Consider the following 18,370-nt stretch of genomic DNA (forward strand, 5'->3'; position numbering starts at 1 on the left):
AAAAAGACTATGAACTTAGGGAGACAAGGAATGGGGGAAAGATGTTACAAGCAGAGAAAAAGTGAGTTCAAAAATTTAAAATTCTGGATTATTTGGGAGACTGGCAAATGATAAGGTCACAGAAGTATAATTGAGTAAAATATGTGTAATGTTAAGAGTATGAATTTCATCCCTAGAGCTCTGAAGAGTCACTAAAAGACTCATAGTGGGGAGTGAAACCATGAACAGATCTAGGAAGACTGGAGGACAATACGTGGAAAAGAGCAAAGCATTGTGAACTAAGATGATTCGGGAATCAATACCGTGTCAGTAGAAACTGGTGTTATGGTGGTAGATAAAATTACAAAGAATTAAGATTGAGAAAACCAAAGGTTTGAAGATAGAGCAGAGTATGATCTTGTTAAGGATAATAAATATTTTGTTTACTTCTTCAATCAGCCCATTTCTGTTTAACACTATTATATTATTATAGATATATAAAATTATGGTAAGTGTGCAAATGACTGAAAACTACTTTGTGTGGGAGAGATGAAATAAGTATTTCAGAAGAACAGCAGAATCTTATTAAAAAGAAGAAAGAAATGTTTCAAGAAGTAGCGGGGTATCAAAATAAAAAAGTAGGGTATTAGACCAGGTACAGTGACTCATGCCTGTAATCCTACCCCTCTGGGTGGATAGTCTGAGCTCAGGAATTCAAGATCAGCCTCAGCAAAGCAAGATCCCATCTCTACTAAAATAGAAAAATTAGCTAGGCGTTGTGGTGGGCACTTGTTGTTGCAGCTACCTGGGAGGCTGACACAAGAGGATCACTTGAGCCCAGGAGTTTGGGGTTGCTGTGAACTATGACACCACAGCACTCTACCTCAAGGAGAATGAGAGAGACTCCGTCTCAAAAAAGAAAAAAAAAGTAGATTACCCAAAATAGCAGGTTTGTTCAATGAATTTATTTATTCATTCATTCATTCCTTCAGAGACAAAAGTCTCAAGCTTGTCGCCCTGGGTAGAGTGCTGTGGCAGCACAGCTCACAGCAACCTCAAAATCTTAGGTTTAAGCGATTCTCTTGCTTCAGTCTCCCAGTAGCTGGGACTACAGGCGCCTGCCACAATGCCCGGCTATTTTTTGGTTGCAATTGTCATTGTTGTTTAATAGGACTGGGCCAAGTTCGAACCCACCGCCCTTGGTGTATATGGCCGGTGCCCTACGGACTGAGCTACAGGCACCGCCAAATTCATTGATTTCAGCTAGGAAGAGTTTCCAAAGAACTTTAGTCAGTCCCTCAATTATGGTTTAGCAACTCATTTATTTCATTCCTCTACAGTAACTAACTTTTGAATGACTTCATTTTGTTTAAGTCCTTAACTCTTTCCCTAAACAAATTCTCATCAAATAAGTCTGTCTTCTTTGTATAAGGGCCTGCATAGCTATGCTTTGATTGTGTCCACCTACGACTTTTCTCTGTAGTAACCAACTACTTTTTTGTTTCTTGAGATGGTGTCTCACTCTGTATCCATAGCTAGAGTGAAGCAGCATCATTATTATCTCACTGCAACCTCAAACTCCTGGGTTCAAGTGCTGCTCCTGCCTCAGCCTCCTGAGTTGTTGGCACCACAACTAGCTAATTTTTCTATTTTTTGTAGAAATGGGGATTTCCTCTTAGCTGACAAAACTAAGTTGGTCTCAAATTCCTGAGAGCAAGCAATCTGCCCCCCTCAGCCTCCTAGTGTATTAGGATTACAGGGGCGAGCCACTGTATCCAGCCCCAACTACATTTGTTGAGATTGAGAAAAAGGATACTGTTCCTTTCAAATGTATACTGACTTACAAAAACTTTCTCTTAAACAATCTTAATATGTTATTGTACTATGGCTTTTCATTTTCTGCCTTCAAACATACTCAGGATCTTTTTTTTTTTCCCTAGAAATATCCTTTGTCTGATCCCAAGGCTCGTTTTATCCTCAATATTCCTTGCTATTTTGTACTGCCAAACTTTTTTTTTTTTTTTTTGTAGAGACAGAGTCTCACTTTATCGCCCTCGGTAGAGTGCCGTGGCATCACACAGCTCACAGCAACCTCCAACTCCTGGGCTTCAGCGATTCTCTTGCCTCAGCCTCCTGAGTAGCTGGGACTACAGGCGCCAGCCACAACGCCCAGCTATTTTTTGGTTGCAGTTAAGCCGGGGCCGGGTTTGAACCCGCCACCCTCGGTATATGGGGCCGGCGCCTTACTGACTGAGCCACAGGCGCCACCAGTACTGCCAAACTTTTAAAATAAATGGTTTATGCTTGATGCCACATACCCTTTTTTTTTTTTTTTTTTTGTAGAGACAGAATCTCACTGTACTGCCCTCGGGTAGAGTGCCATGGCCTCACATGGCTCATAGCAACCTCTAACTCTTGGGATTATGCGATTCTCTTGCCTCAGCCTCCCGAACAGCTGGGACTACAGGCGCCCGCCACAATGCCCGGCTATTTTTTGTTGTTGCAGTTTGGCTGGGGCTGGGTTTGAACCCACCACCCGTGGCATATGGGGCCGGCGCCCTACTCACTGAGCCACAGGCGCCGCCCTGCTTTTCTTTCTTTATTTGCTTTTCTTCTGTCTCGTTTTTGGCTGCGCTTTTAAGTTAGCTTAGTTCTCAGTCTTTTGCAATGGTTATATCCTTTCTCAGGTAGATATTTGGATGGTTTATATCAATCAATCATGCAAGTAATCCCAAAATTTGGATGTTGGTCACTTGATGCCATTGTAAGTTATCAATCTTCTTTCTATGAATGGTCAATGGGAATCTTCTACTTTATGCAGGCTGGCCCAATTCTGGATTTCTTACACATCCAAGGATATTTGTATTTCTCTGCCTCTGTTACTAGTAACTAACTGCATAAGATACTCTTTTAAATCCTATTTCTACTTATCATTCAATGTACAATTAAAAATTTCTAGGGGAATTCCGGGAAGATGGCTGACTGGTAGCAACTCTCAGCAGAGGCTCCTGAGCAGAGGAAGAAAAACTGGACGGAATTGGGCTCTATGAAGCCAAGAAAGAAGTTCGGCAAGCTGTAACTCCAAGGAAGAACATTCAAGAAAACAAATGGACTTTCAGGTATAAAGTCCATCAACTAGAGGACAGGAGACCCTTCCCCCAAGCAGGAGTCCTGCTGCAGGCTATCTGTGAACGAGTAGGGGAAAAAATACCTCTTGTTTTACCTCGCTGGAGAGAGCTACTAATTTCCAGGTCTCTTTCTCTAGGGAGGTCCTACTTATGAACCTAAACACCACCCCGGACCAGGCATAAAACTGAACAGATATTTTTCCCCAACAAGTCCAAACTCCCAGTCCACCCTTCCCCCTCGCATGGCGGTGTGAATTCTGCCCCCTGCAGAGCTCAGTGTTTGGTCTTGTCCTGAGAGATCTGGACATAGAGTGGACCACCAACCATCAGGACAGAATCTGTGACGAATGGGGAAGCGAAAGAGCGTGGGGAAAAGAGGGACACTTGGCGGGAGGAGCAGCAGCCCCCTGCTTATGACTATGCCTGGCCGGTGTTGGTAATGACCCACGGTTTAGACTATGTCTGGTGAGACGGAGTGCAGAACCCCTGGCTCTGTCAGCACCCACAGCGGGAGAGTGGTTGCCTGGTGTGGACTGAGTTTGGCAGACAGGGCTGGTCTCCAGCCCCAGATGGGCCTGTGAGCAGAGGCTTGCTAGGTGTGCACTGAGACCTGAGGGCAAGGGCGTGGTCCTCTGATTTGACCTTGAGCAATGGCTTGCTGGGTATGAACCAAGACCTGAGGGCTAGGGCATCGTCCCCTGTCTCCAGTGGGGCTGATGAGCAGAGGCTTACTGGGTGAGGACTTAGATCTGTGGGGTGCAGTGCCCTGACTCTAACAAAGCCTGCAAACAGAGGCTTGCCAGGCAGTGGACTGAGTCTCACAGGCAGGGGCGTGGTCCCGACTCCAAATGGTTTGGCAAGCAGATGCTAGCTGGGTGTGAACTGAGACTGGAGGGCGGGGCCAGTGCCCTGACTCCAACAGAGACTGTGAACAGAGGCTTGCCAGGCAGTGGACTGAGACTGGTAGGCGGGGGTGTGGTCCCCTGACTCCAACTGGTCTGGCAAGCAGAGGCTAACTGGGTATAGACTGAGACTGGTGGGCAGGGGTGTGGCCCCTGGTTCCAACTGGGCCTGTGAGCAGAGAAGTGGACAATAGTATGGACTGAGTCTGGGGGGTGGGAGTGTGGATCCCTGGCTCCAATTGTGCTGTTGGAGACCCTTGAACCCCTCTCTGTTGAGCAGGGTTTGCACTGCCTGAGACAATTTAATTGGAACCCATGTCTGGGGCTGTCCACTTGGGGACATTTTGAAGTTGACCTTTGAAGTTCTGTACTGGAAAAGAACTGAAGGGTAGGGATGGGCACCACAGCTGTTTGTATCTATTCATAGTCAAGATTTAAACCTAATACTGTGGCTTCTTAGGATAGGGCAGAGGTTGGCTGATATCAAAAGAGAGCTAGCTTGTGCTATCTCACCAAGTAGGTCCTCAGAGTCTCCAGCCAAAACTCTGAAAGGGGCCATTGTAAGGCTGTAGAAGATAGGCCACAATTACAAAGCCTAGTGCTTTGGTAAGGGGCTATCTCTACTACCTGGGAACCCCAATTCAATCTCACCCTACCAGTTCTAATAACCAAATGATGGAAAATAAACATAGTGTGGACCCAACAGAAGAACTCTGGCAACATGAATAACCAGAGTAGATCAACCCCCTCCCCCCAAGAAATGACAAAGGAGATACAACTGAAGATGCCATACACAGACAAATGGCAGCAATGTTAGAAGTCAAATTCAGAATATGGATTGCAAATAAGGTAAATAGAATGGAAAAAAAGATGGAAATTGAATTCTAAAGAGTAGTTCTAAAGTTGTCTCAAGAAACCAACAAATTCAAAGATAGTCACCAAAGATATGGACATAATGAGAAAAGAGATAGCAGAGCTCAAGGAAATGAAAAAATTAGTTGAGGAACTCGAAGATACAGTAGAATCCCTCAGTAATAGAGTCAACCAGGCAGAAGAAAGGATCTCTGAAATGGAAGACAAAGCTTTTGAACATTCCCAAACACTCAAAGAGGCAGACAAATGGAGAGCAAAAACTGATCAATCCCTGAGAGAGTTGTGGGATCATTCCAAAAGAGCAAACATTCGTCTTATAGGAATTCCTGAAGGAGGACAGGATGGCCCTAAAGGTACAGATGCTCTACTCCAAGAGATTTTGGAGAATTTCCCAAGCATTGCAAGAGATACAGAATTTCAGAGAGCAGACAGCTTCAGAACCCCAGCAAGAATCAATCCAAAATAAAGCATCTCCTAGACACATTGTGATTAACTTTGCCAAAGTTAAGACAAAGGAGAAAATTCTGCAAGCAGCCAGATGTAAGAAAAGTATCACCTACAAAGGGAGAAGTATGAGAATGACTGCAGATCTCTTAGCCAAAACATTTCAAGCTAGAAAAAGATGGTCATCAACCTTTAGTCTCCTAAAACAAAACAACTTTCAGCCCAAGATCCGTATCCAGTGAAATGGAGTTTCATTTGTGATGGAGAAATCAAATACTTTAATGACACAGACATGTTGAAGAAATTTGCCATAACTAAACCACCTCTCCAGGATATTCTCAGACCCATCCTCCACAACGACCAGCGCAATGCTCCACCTCTAAAGTAAACTCACCCAGAATTTGTTGAACAAAATCCAACTTCCACAGTGGTGAAAGGATTAAAAATGTCCAGTGGACATCCGAAAATCATGACACCCAAAACACAACCAGGATTATCAATTCTCTCACAATTAATGTGAATGGTTTAAATTGTCCTCTAAAGAGGCACAGGCTGGCTGACTGGATACATAAACTCAGACCAGATATCTCCTATATACGAGAATCTCACCTTACCTTAAAGGATAAAAATAGACTCAGGGTGAAGAGATGGACTTATATATTACAGGCAAATGGAAACCAGAAAAAGCAGGGGTCGCAATTTTAGTAGCAGATACAATTGGCTTTAAACCAATGAAGATAAAGAAAGATAAGGAAGGTCACTACATACTTGTCAAAGGAAATACCAAACATGAAGATTTCAATAATTAACATTTATGCACCCTACCAGAATGCTCCTCAATTCATAAAGCAGACTCTAATGGATATGAACAACTTCATATCTTCCTGCACTATAACAGTTGGAGATTTTAACACCCCTTTGACAGTTTTCGCTAGATCCTCCAAGAAACTAAACGAAGAATTATTAGACTTAAACTTGACACTAGAACAAATGGACATTACAGACCTCTACAGAACATTTCACCCTAATAAAACTGAATATACATTCTTCTCATCAGTCCACGGGTCATCCTCCATAATAGATCATATCCTAGGACACAAGTTTAACTTCAGCAAATTTAAAAGTATAGAAATTATTCCTTGTATCTTCTTGGACCACAATGGAATAAAAGTTGAACTCAACAGCATTAGCAATCCTCGTACTCAAACAAAGTCATGGAAAATAAATAATCATAGGCTGAATGATAGCTGGGTCAAAAAAGAGATTAAGAAGGAAATTACCAAATTTTGGGAACAAAATGATAATGAAGACACAAATTATCAATACCTGTGGGATACTGCAAAGGCAGTCCTAAGAGGGAAATTTATAGCATTGGAAGTCTTCATCAAGAAAACACAAAGAGGGCGGCGCCTGTGGCTCAGTGAGTAGGGCGCCGGCCCCATATGCCGAGGGTGGTGGGTTCGGACTCAACCCTGGCCAAACTGCAACAGAAAAATAGCCGGGCGTTGTGGCGCACGCCTGTAGTCCCAGCTGCTTGGGAGGCTGAGGCAAGAGAATCGCGTAAGCCCAAGAGTAAGAGGTTGCTGTGACCTGTGTGACGCCATGGCACTCTACCCGAGGGCAGTACAGTGAGACTCTTGTCTCTACAAAAAAAAAAAGAAAGAAAAGAAAAGAAAACACAAAGAAAGGAAGCCAACAACTTAATGGATTGTCTCAAGCAATTGGAAAAGGAAGAACACTCCAATCCTAAACTGAGCAGAAGAAAAGAAATAACCAAAATTAGGGCAGATTTAAATGAAATTGAAAACAAAAGAATTATTCAGAAGATCAATGAAACAAAAAGTTGGTTTTATGAAAAGATTAACAAAATTAATAAACTTTTGGCTAACCTAACCAGAAATAGAAAAGTAAAATCTCTAATATCGTCTATCAGAAACGATAAAGGAGAAACAACAGACACTTCAGAAATTCAAAAAATCCTCAATGATTCCTATAAAAATCTCTATTTCCAGAATTAAGAAAATCTGAAGGAAATGGACCAATACCTGGAAGCACGCTTCCTTCCTAGACTCAACCAGAAAGAATTAGAAATCTTAAATAAGGGTGGCGCCTGTGGCTCAGTCGGTAAGGCGCCGGCCCCATATACCAAGGGTGGGGGGTTCAAACCTGGCCCCGGCCAAACTGCAACCAAAAAATAGCCAGGCGTTGTGGTGGGCACCTGTAGTCCCAGCTACTCGGGAGGCTGAGTCAAGAGAATCGCTTAAGCCCAGGAGTTGAAGGTTGCTGTGAGCTGTGTGAGGCCACAGCACTCTACTGAGGGCCATAAAGTGAGACTCTGTCTCTACAAAAAAAAAAAAAACAAAAAACCCCCGAAATCTTAAATAGACCTATTATCAATCACTGAAATAGCATCAACAATACAGAATCTCCCAAAAAAGAAAAGCCCGGGACCAGATGGCTTCAAATCCGAATTCTATCAAACCTTTCAAGTAGAACTAGTACTATATTATACAACCTTTTCCAAAGCATAGAAAAAGAAGGAATACTTCCCAACACATTCTATGAAGCAAGTATCACCCTGATCCCCAAACCAGGAAAGGATCCAACAAAGAAAGTAAATTATAGACCAATATCATTAATAAATATTGATGCAAAAATATTCAGTAAGACCTTAGCAAAAGAATTCAACAGCACATCAAAAAAATTATACACCATGATCAAGTTAGTTTTATTCCAGGGTTAAAGGGTTGGTTCGACATATGCAAATCTATAAATATAATACATCACATCAATAAAATAAAAAATAAGGACTGTATGATTCTCTCAATTGACGCTGAAAAAGCCTTTAATAATATCCAGCATCCTTTCAGGATCAGAACACTTAGGAAAATAGGCATAGAAGGGACATTTCTTAAACTGATAGAGGCCATCTACAGTAAACCCAGAGCCAATGCCATATTGAATGGTGTAAAATTGGAAACATTTCCACTCAGATCAGGAATGAGGCAAGGATGCCCACTGTTCCCACTGCTATTCAACATAGTAAAGGAAGTCTTAGCCATCACAATCAGGTAAGAGAAGGCAATCAAGGGTATCCAAATAGGGTCAGAGGAGATCAAAATCTCATTCTTCGCTGATGATTTGATCCTATACCTGGAAAATCCCAGGGACTCAACTTCAAAAGTCTTAGAAGTGATCAAGGAATACAGCAGCATCTCAGGATACAAAATCAATACTTTTAAGTAGCTTTTATATATGCCAATAACAGTCAAGGTGAAAATATAGTCAAGGACTCTATTCCTTTTACAATAGTGCCAAAGAAGATGAAATTGTCTGTTGTTAGGTAAATCTGGGAATTTTCCTGACAAAGGACATGAAAGATTTCTATGAAAGAGAGATCTATGAAACTCTGAGAAAACAAACAGCTGAAGATGTTAACAAATGGAAAAACATACCATGCTCACAGATGGGAAGAATCAACATTGTTAAAATGTCCACACTACCTAAAGCAATCTACAGATTTAATGCAATCCCTATTAAAGCACCACTGCACATTTTAAAGACCTTGAAAAAATAGTACTTTGCTTTATATAGAATCGGAAAAAAACCTCGAATAGCAAATACATGATTCAGAAATAAGAACAAATCTGGACGTATCACGTTACCAGACTTTAAGCTATACTATAAATCTATAGTGATCAAAACAGTATGGTACTGGCACAAAAACAGAGTGGTAGATTTATGGAACAGAATAGAGAACCAAGAGATGAACCCAGTTACTTATCGTCATTTCACCTTTGACAAGCCTATCAAAAATGTTCAGTGGGGGAAAGACTCCCTATTTAACAAATGGTGCTAGGTGAACTGGTCGGTGACCTGTAGAAGACGGAAACTGGACTCCCACCTTTCACCATTAACAAAAATTGATTCTCACTGGATAAAAGATTTAAACTTAAAAAAGGAAACTATAAAAATACTAGAAGAGAATGGGGGGAAAACACTTGAAGAAACTGGCCTGGGAGAGTATTTTATGAGGAGGACCCCCAGGGAACTGAATCAACACCAAAAATACATTACTGGGATCTGATCACACTAAAAAGCTCTTGCACAGCCAAGAGCACAGTCAGACAACCTTCAGAACGGGAGATTTTTGCAGGTCATGCTTCTGACAAAGGTCTGATAACCTGAATATACAGAGAATTCAAACTAATCAATAAGAAAAGAACAAACCCCATTTCTATGTGGGCAAGAGACTTGAACAGAAACTTGTCCAATGAACACAGGTGCATGGCCTATAAACACATGAAAAAATGCTCATCATCCTTGATCATCAGAGAAATGCAAATCAAAACTACTTTGTATCATCTAACTCCAGTACAATTAGCCCACATTACAAAATCCCCAACTACAGATGTTGGTGTGGATACACAGAGAAGGGAATACTTCTACACTCCTGGTAAAAATGCTACCATTCGATCCTGTAATTCCTCTACTAGGTATATACCCAGATGATCAAAAATTATTTTATAACAAAAACATTTGCACCAGAATGTTTACTGAAGCCCAATTCATAATAGCCAAGACATGGAAATAGCTGAAGTGCCCATCATACCATGAATGGATTAACAAATTGTGATGTATGTACGCCACGGAATACTATGCAGCTGTAAAAAGATGGAGACTTCACATCGTTTATGTTTACCTGGATGGAGCTGCTACATATTCTTCTTAATAAAGTATCTCAAGAATGGGGAAAAAAAGTATCCAATGCACTCAATACTACTGTGAAATCAATATATAATCACCTCATATGAATGGCAAAACTTAACTATAGTCTAGAAAGTAGAAGGAAAGAGGAGAAAGGGGGAGTGTAGAGGAGGCGGATATGAGAGGAGGGAGGGCATTTGGGGGAACCTCACCTAATGTGCATAATACAGTGGTACATTTCAAAACTATTAAGAAATGATTATAATTGTGATGGATGTGTTACTTAGTTCAATGTAAGCATTTCACATTGTATATTGAAGCAGTACCCTGAACCCCATAAATGCATCAATGTACAAAGTTATGATTTAATAAAAAAAGAGAAAATAAAAAATATAATAAAAAATCTCTACCCAATTATTCTATCCAAATCAACCTTCTATGGCACTTAAGAACCTCTTGCTATAGAAGTTGAAAGTAAGATGTCTTCAGATTGAGAGATTATCATATTTTAATGAATACACAGTAGAGTGGTTAAAAAAAAAAAAAAAACCTTTGTAAATGAATTAAGAGAACAAAAAAAATCAAAATTGTAAAACTGCAGGAAAATGTTTCTTCAAACAACCAATCCATTGATTTTTGTATCAACTAATATTTGTTTTTTAATCAAAAAAAAAAAAATTCTCTGAACAAAGGATAAGTATTTCAGAGATTAAAGGGAAAATGTTTTCAATATGAATGATGAAAGAATAATAAAGAAAATGAAAAGGGAATATAAAGTAAAGTATCTTTTTTTTTTTTTTTTTATTGAGACAGACAGCCTCAAGCTATTGCCCTGGGTAGAGTGCCGTAGCGTCACAGCTCACAGCACCTCCAACTCGTGGGCTTAAGCGATTCTCTTGCCTCAGCCTCCTGAGTAGTTGGGACTATAGGAACTGGACACAATGCCCGGGTATTTTTGGTTGTAGTTGTCATTGTTTGGCAGGCCTGGGCCAGGTTGGAACACGCCAGTTCTGCTGTATGTGGCTGGCACTTTAGCCGCTTGAGCTACAGGTGCTACCTTTAAAGCAATTTTTATTTGAAGGTTATTAAACTACTATTTGTCAAATTCTCTAAAAATACTTAAACTGAGAAAGAGTGCTTTTGATCAATGTACCAAAACATATACAACTAAAAATAACATCAATACAGAAAAAAAGGAAAGAAGAACCAGTATGAACACAGTGTAAGAACCTTATACAACACTGTTTAACTGAACAGTTAACTTCCAAATATGACTTCACCCCAGACGTCTTTCTAAGCTCAAATCATAACAGCCAGCCGCCTGCAGGACCTTTCTACTCAGATTCCCTGTGAACTCAAATTCAACTGGATTAACTATCTCCCTGAAATCTGTTCATTTGTATTTCCTATCTTAGGGACCAGCAGTGAGAAAATTTCTTTGTATTTCTGTGTCTCCATGTCTTCACCTGCAAAATGGGGATAATAATAGTATTTACTACAAATGAATGCCATGAGTATTAAATGAATTAAATCATAAAATAGAGAGAAGTGCTTGTTAAATAAAAAATTCTATGAAAAGGATAGCTACTACAGTATTCTCTCCTTTGCTATGGTTCTGCTTGTCACGGTTTCAGTTACACATGACCAAATGCAGTCCAAAAACATTAAAAAGGGAGAATTCTAGAAATAAAAATTCATAAACTGTGTGCTGTTCTGAGCATTGTGATAAAAATCTTGCACCATTCAGCTCAGGATGGTAGTCATACCTTTGTTCGGTATATCCATGCTGTAGGTGCTGCAAACATATCAGACACTTAGTAGCCCTCTTGATTATCACATCAGCTGGCTCCATATTGCAATACCTGTGTTCCAGTATCCCTTATTTTACTTAATAATTGCTCCATGGTTCAAGAACACTATGTGTAATTTATAAATCAAATTTATATTGCAAGTATACACAGGAAAAGACATAGTGTATACAGGTATAGGGTTTGGTACTATTTGCAAATTCAGGCATCCACCCATGGGTCTTGGACCACATCTCCCAAAGATAAGGGGAAATTACTCTATTATCTAATAGGAAGTCACTAAAGCTAGACATCTGAGAGTCAATAAAAGTAATGAAAATGATCACTGCCTTCATCCTCCATGTCTCTGCTCCCACAAATCTAGAATTTTTGCAAGTTCAGTGATTACAATTTTCTTTCTAGCTCAAACATAGGTCAAAATAAATTATAATTCATTAAATAACTGAATCAAAAGTTGCTACATGAGAATTACCTCCAGGTAACTGATTTTAGCCTAATAACATAATTTTCATAAACGTTTCATTTTACTTATTCCTTAGTCTTTTACTTCCATTCTGTGATTATCAAAATAATAAAAATTACATCTCAAAAAGCATACCGTTTTTCAGCTCTTACTTTCTTCCCACAATGAGAACAAGTATACATGTTGTCACCTTCTAAAGTGTCTTTAATGGTAACTTCATCAAGAGATTCCTGTGTATAAAGCCACATATAAAAGTTTCACATTATTATTTGTACCATGCAAACATACAAAAAGCAGAAATTACAATCTGGGTTAAATGCACACAAGAAAGCTAATTTATTTTAAAAAACTAAGTAAATTCTAAATTGTAGTAAAAAATTGTTTTCATTCACGTTGACAAAGTTCTCTAGGAATCATACTAAATTTTTCACAGGTTAAGTATTTTAATTTTAACTAGGCAAAAAAGTTTTATAGTTTAACTTCTTATTTGAATAGCACAGAAAAAAGATAAGATGTAAAAACATGAAAAAAGTTAATTTCTTCTCAAGGTGACAAACATAAATCTGCTATATATACAGTTAAAAGCATGAATAGTTAAAAAATTATATATGCTATTACTCACATAAATGTTCTTCATATCAGCCACCTGGCACCTCACAGTATAAAACTCCTCAGCAGTTTGACTAACATGTTCACAATCCTTATCAATGAACAGTCAAAAGTTAGTAATTTGTTATAATAAATAAAAACATATTAAGATCTCCAAAAGGCAAAATATAGGTATAATACTTACCAAAGATACAACATTGTTCGTAATTACACCTCCAAATAAACTTTTGACGGTATTTTTCTTTAAATATAAAACAAACACAAGTCAATAATTAAAATGTAGATAAATCCATTCAAATTTCAAAGATACTTTTCAGTATTCTGGTACTAACCAGCTCTGGAGACATTTCTTCAATTTTGGTAATTAAATCAGTAAAAAACTCTGTCATATCTTTTTGTTCTCCAGTATTCAGAGGCTGCTTATCCATGGTATATGTTTTACAGAAGGGTCTAGGATTATATGCTTTGCATTCACTCTCCTGCAAAGAAAAGGGGGAGAGAGGGAAGATGCTAAGTATCAAATAAAAATAAGAAAATTACTGCAGGTTCTTAAATGAATGACTAACAAAAACAATAGCAAAACAGATAGTAAATCTGCAAAGAAAGTTTTAAAATGCTTTCTTCTATTTCTTTTTATTTGGTTGATATGGAATTTTCAGTTTAATGGCCTTGGTGGCAGAAAATTCTTAAATTACCTTAACAAATCTGTATTTTTAAGTCCAGGAATTTCTAGGAAGAAATTTGGACTCGCATTTGTATTGCAAAGTATGAAATATAAAATTTTTCCTTGCTGAGTAAGTTTTTCTAGAGACTTCATTTTCTTTTAATAGATTTTTACATAGTAGTTTACAATAGTAATTTTTTGTCCATTCAAATGGCATGTTCTAGCTCTGTTAAAAGGTGACTAAAAATAGAATCAAAGGATGCCTAGCAAATTTTTACATTTTATTTAAAAAGATCATTTATTACATCCTTAACTAAGTATGAGAAGATGAAAACTGCAGAAATAAAAATGACATAATCCCTGTCCTCATGATTGTAATAGTAGGACAGGTAATTCAATATAAGTGGTATAAACAACAGAGAGAATGGTGACTTAGAGACACTCTGGTAAATCTGTGGAATCTATGGATTCTCATACAGTTGAAGAAAAAGCAGGTTCTTGAAAAATGACAATAGGGAAAAAAATGAAGAATGACACAGGAGGAAGGAGTAGCATAAATAACTGCACAAGTGACAAAGCAACAGGGCAAGAGTCAAACAACTTATAGCTACTGTAGGGTAAAGCTGGATATTGGGAGGATAAGAAAGGAGGTTTAAGGCTAGAGGCTAAATCAGATATACGCCATGATTAGTAACTTCAATAGCATTGTCTTCACAATGAAGAATCACTAAATAGTTTTAAGCAGGGGAGTAATATAAGATCTGCTATCTTTTCTAAAAGTTTGATCATTTTGTAGTTTTAGGAGTGGGAATAAAGAGGGACAAAGAAAACCCAGTTAGAAAGGTATAGGCATAAAAGGGAGTGACCCTATGATTGGAAAAGCATCAGATATGAAGTATTTTTCACAGGACAAATTAGCAGAATATACCCAACTGAGATACGACTGTTGAAAGTCATTTTGACAAAACAGACATAACTGACAAATTCACGACAGAGATATGACAAAAAGTTCACTTGTTCTAGGGTATATCTAATTAACTCTTCCTTCAGGATTCTCAAACATACCATTAAATATGTAAACATTTTCTGAAGCTCAAGTAGAGTGGTCTTATGTTTCATATCTTCTGAGTACTGGAAATCAAAAGAAAATTTTCCATTAAAACATACAGATAGTAGTAAATGAGGCATTCTAAACAAAGAAAATCAGGCAATGTGCTAAAGACTGTATCTGTTTTCATTCTTTTAGCTATATGTAGGAAAAACATTGACACATTCTATTTTTTTTAGCAGTATATCACTCAAAATTACAATACTTTTTTATTACATAAACATAGCCATTACTATTTTATCAGGAACCTAAGTGGAGAGATCTTTAAGCGCTGGCCCCATATACCGAGGGTAGCGAGTTTGAACCCCACCCCGGCCAAACTGCAACAAAAAAATAGCCAGGCGTTGTCGCAGGGCGCCTCTAGTCCCAGCTACTAAGGAGGCTGAGGCAAGAGAATCGTCTAAGCCCAAGAGCTGGAGGTTACTGTGAGCTGTGACGCCACAACACTCTACCGAGGGCAACAAAGTGAGACTCTCTCTAAAAAAACAAACAAAGGGCGGCGCCTGTGGCTCAAAGGGGTAGGGCGCCGGCCCCATATGCTGGAGGTGGTGGGTTCAAACCCAGCCCTGGCCAAAAAAAAAATAAAAATAAAAAAAATAATAAAAAAACAACCCCCCCCCCCAAAAAAAGAATCACGCTTGTTCCTTATTAGATATACTGGAAGGATTAATCTATAACATAGGCATTATCTCCATTACAAATTACTATCTGTCATAACTTTGAAGCTTTGATAATCTCATGGAATGATAAGCCTCCTATAAGCCATAAGTAGTGTTATTTATACCAATTTTGTGGTGAGTGCAAGTAATAATGGTTCTGCTGTTTAAGAGCTTATAACCAAATTGAAGTCAAAAGATACGGACTAAAATAGAGATCTGTCTTGAATATAGTTACTATAAAATTATATGGTATTAAGTGCCATATGAATTGAATAAAGGAAATCAATAAAAATGACAAAAACAACTATACTCTTGGCATATGGGAAGCTTATTATCCCTTGAGATGTCAATGTTTTTTAACATATAATAGATCTGGCACATGCAGAGTATTAACTGACAATACAAAATCAGGAATAAAGACCTAGATTAATTCTTTTGTTCCTGGGGCATATAGCATTAGCTGGCTAAATAAAAGAAATGCCTGACTGGAGGCAGTGGCTCATGCCTATACTCCTAGCACTTTGGGAGGCCAAGGTGCGAGATTTCTTAAGGCCAGGAGTTTGAGACCGGCCTGAACTACATAGTGAAAACCCATTTTTACAACATATAGAAAAATTAGTTGAATGTGGTCACATATAACTGCAGTCCCAGCTATATTTTTTGAACCCAGGAGACTGAAGCTGTAGTGAGGTATGATGATACTCTAGTGTGGGGCAACAGAGATCCTGTCTCAAAAACAAACAAACAAAAAAGCCTGAATTCCTTAAAGTCAAGCAAAAACAAGGAAATTTTACCTAACGTACAATTTCTAAATAAATATATATCCTGTGTATTATATGTGTATTGTTACTTAAATACCTGTTTTCACCCATGAGGATGACTATCATCAAAAAAGCAGAAAACAAAAGTGTTGGAAAGGTTGCAGAGAAATCGAACCATTGTGCAATGCTGGTAGAATGTAAAATGATGCAGGGAAACATACAGTGATTTTTTTTTTCATACACTGATTCTTAAAAACAAACAAAAAAAATTAACAGAAGGCCTGGTGTGGTGGCTCACGCCTATTATCCTACTCTGGGAGGCCTAGCTGGGTGGATTGCTTGAATTCAGGAGTTCAAAACCAGACTGATCAAGGGCAAGACTCCATCTCTGGGGAAAAAAAAATAGCTGTGCACTGTGGCAGTACCTGTAGTCACAGCTACCTGGGTGGTTGAGGCAGGAGGATTGCTTGAGCGTAAGAGTTTGAGGTTGCTGTGAGCTGTATGATTAAATATTGGTAGGTCCCCACTGTGACATACTGCTGGGCATTTTTTTTCCTTTTCTATTTGGTAGAGGTGAAGTCTTGCTTTTGCTTAGGCTGGTAAGGAGCCTAATGCCCATCCTAGTGCCCCAGAAGCCAGGAATTGCGGGTGTGGGCCAAAGCATCTTCCTGAACACCAATATTACTCCTGTCTCTCTCTTTCTGTTCTTCTCTTTTTGTCAAACTTTCCTTTTACCCCACCCCCCCCTTCTTTTTCCTTTCTTTTTCTATCTTGTCTCCTTGCTCTTTTCTTCAGACCTAAGCACAGAGACAAGGTAATTTAAAGAGAAGGAAGAAGTGGAAGGAAAAATTAGGTGAAGGAAGTGGACAAGAAGAAAATGATGAGGAGGAACAGAAAAATTCTGGCAAAAACTGAAAAACTAGAAACAGCAACACAGGGATCATGAAAGCAAATTTTCAAACAGGTATTTATACACCGATGTTCATAACAGCATTATATAGAATGGCACTAATGGCACTGCTATATGCAAAGTATTAATTCACAATACAAAATCAGGACTAAAGACATGGAATAATTCTTTTGTCACTGGGGCATAGAGCATTAGTTGGCTAAATAAAAGAAATGCCAGACTAGGGCAGAAGAAGTAACCCAGTGTCCACTGACAAATCAAAGAATAAAATGTGATATACAAGTAAAAAATTAAGTACTCCTCAGCCCCCAAAAGGATGGTAATTCTTATACACGCTACACCATGGATACACCTTGAAGACATATGCTAAGTAAAATAAAAGCCACTCACAAAAGCACTGATAAAAAGTCATTCCACTTACTCGAGGTACCTAGAATAATCAGATTCATAGAGATGGAAAGTAACATGGTGGTTTTAAGGGCAAAAGGGAAGGGGAATGGGGAGTTAAGTGGTTAGCGGGTACAGAGTTTCAGTTGGGGAAGGTGAAAAAGTTTTGGAGATGATGATGATGGTTGAAAAATGTGAATATACATAAGCCACAGAACTGTATACTTATAAATAGTTAATGTTGTATACATTTTACCACAGATTTGTATGCATTTTACCACAAATAGAATACGTGTAGCTTTCTTTAATCTTGCTGTGAATATCAGAAAAGGGACTAATAGAAATAACTTAAGTCTTCATAAGAATCAGGTGCCCATTTGACTAGCATACTTTACAAATTTACATGTCAAATTCTGTTAAGATTTTTCTATGTACACGTAAATTTTAACCAAAAGTAACCATTTATGAGACCTACTCACAATTAGCACATCTGAGTGTCCTTTTTGTTGCTACAAATTCTTAAAAGTGCTATAAGCATGGCCAACTTGCCCGCTTTAAAAAAAACAAAAACATCATTGAAACATGCTTCTAGAACAATTTTATAAAACTATGCAGATGGGTGTACCAAATTTAGTCAAGAATATTTCCATAACCTAAATGAACCAGTCAACTATTTTCGATCATAATCAATAGAGATGAAAACTCAAAAATATTGATATAACTAAAACCAAACCCTCTTAAGTAAACTGTAAATTACAGATTTTTAAGAGTAGCTTACATGTATTAAAAAATTCACTGAGGCTCAGCACCTGTAGTTCAATGAGTAGGGTGCTGGCCACATACACCAAAAGGTGGCAGGTTCAAGCCTGGCCTGGGCCTGCTAAACAACGATGACAACTGCAACCAAAAAATAGCTGGGTGTTGTGGTGGGTGCCTGTAGTCCCAGCTACTTGGGAGGCTGAGGCAAG

At 38.6% G+C, this 18,370-nt stretch overlaps 1 protein-coding gene across 4 annotated transcripts in view; it reads right to left on the reverse strand.

Moving 5' to 3' along the window:
- The window catches only part of USP34 (ubiquitin specific peptidase 34), a 276,477-nt gene that overhangs the window by 56,982 nt on the left and 201,125 nt on the right, over nt 1-18,370 (reverse strand). For all 4 annotated transcript variants that reach the window (XM_053589538.1, XM_053589537.1, XM_053589535.1 and 1 more), the window contains exons 44-48: nt 14,643-14,708; nt 13,246-13,392; nt 13,098-13,154; nt 12,927-13,004; nt 12,440-12,534 (exon numbers count right to left, since the gene is read on the reverse strand). In XM_053589538.1, coding sequence (XP_053445513.1) covers nt 12,440-12,534; nt 12,927-13,004; nt 13,098-13,154; nt 13,246-13,392; nt 14,643-14,708 — 443 coding nt within the window. The remainder of the gene's footprint in view (nt 1-12,439; nt 12,535-12,926; nt 13,005-13,097; nt 13,155-13,245; nt 13,393-14,642; nt 14,709-18,370) is intronic.

This window comes from Nycticebus coucang, chromosome 4 (assembly GCF_027406575.1).
Source record: "Nycticebus coucang isolate mNycCou1 chromosome 4, mNycCou1.pri, whole genome shotgun sequence".
NCBI classification, from domain to species: domain Eukaryota; kingdom Metazoa; phylum Chordata; class Mammalia; order Primates; family Lorisidae; genus Nycticebus; species Nycticebus coucang.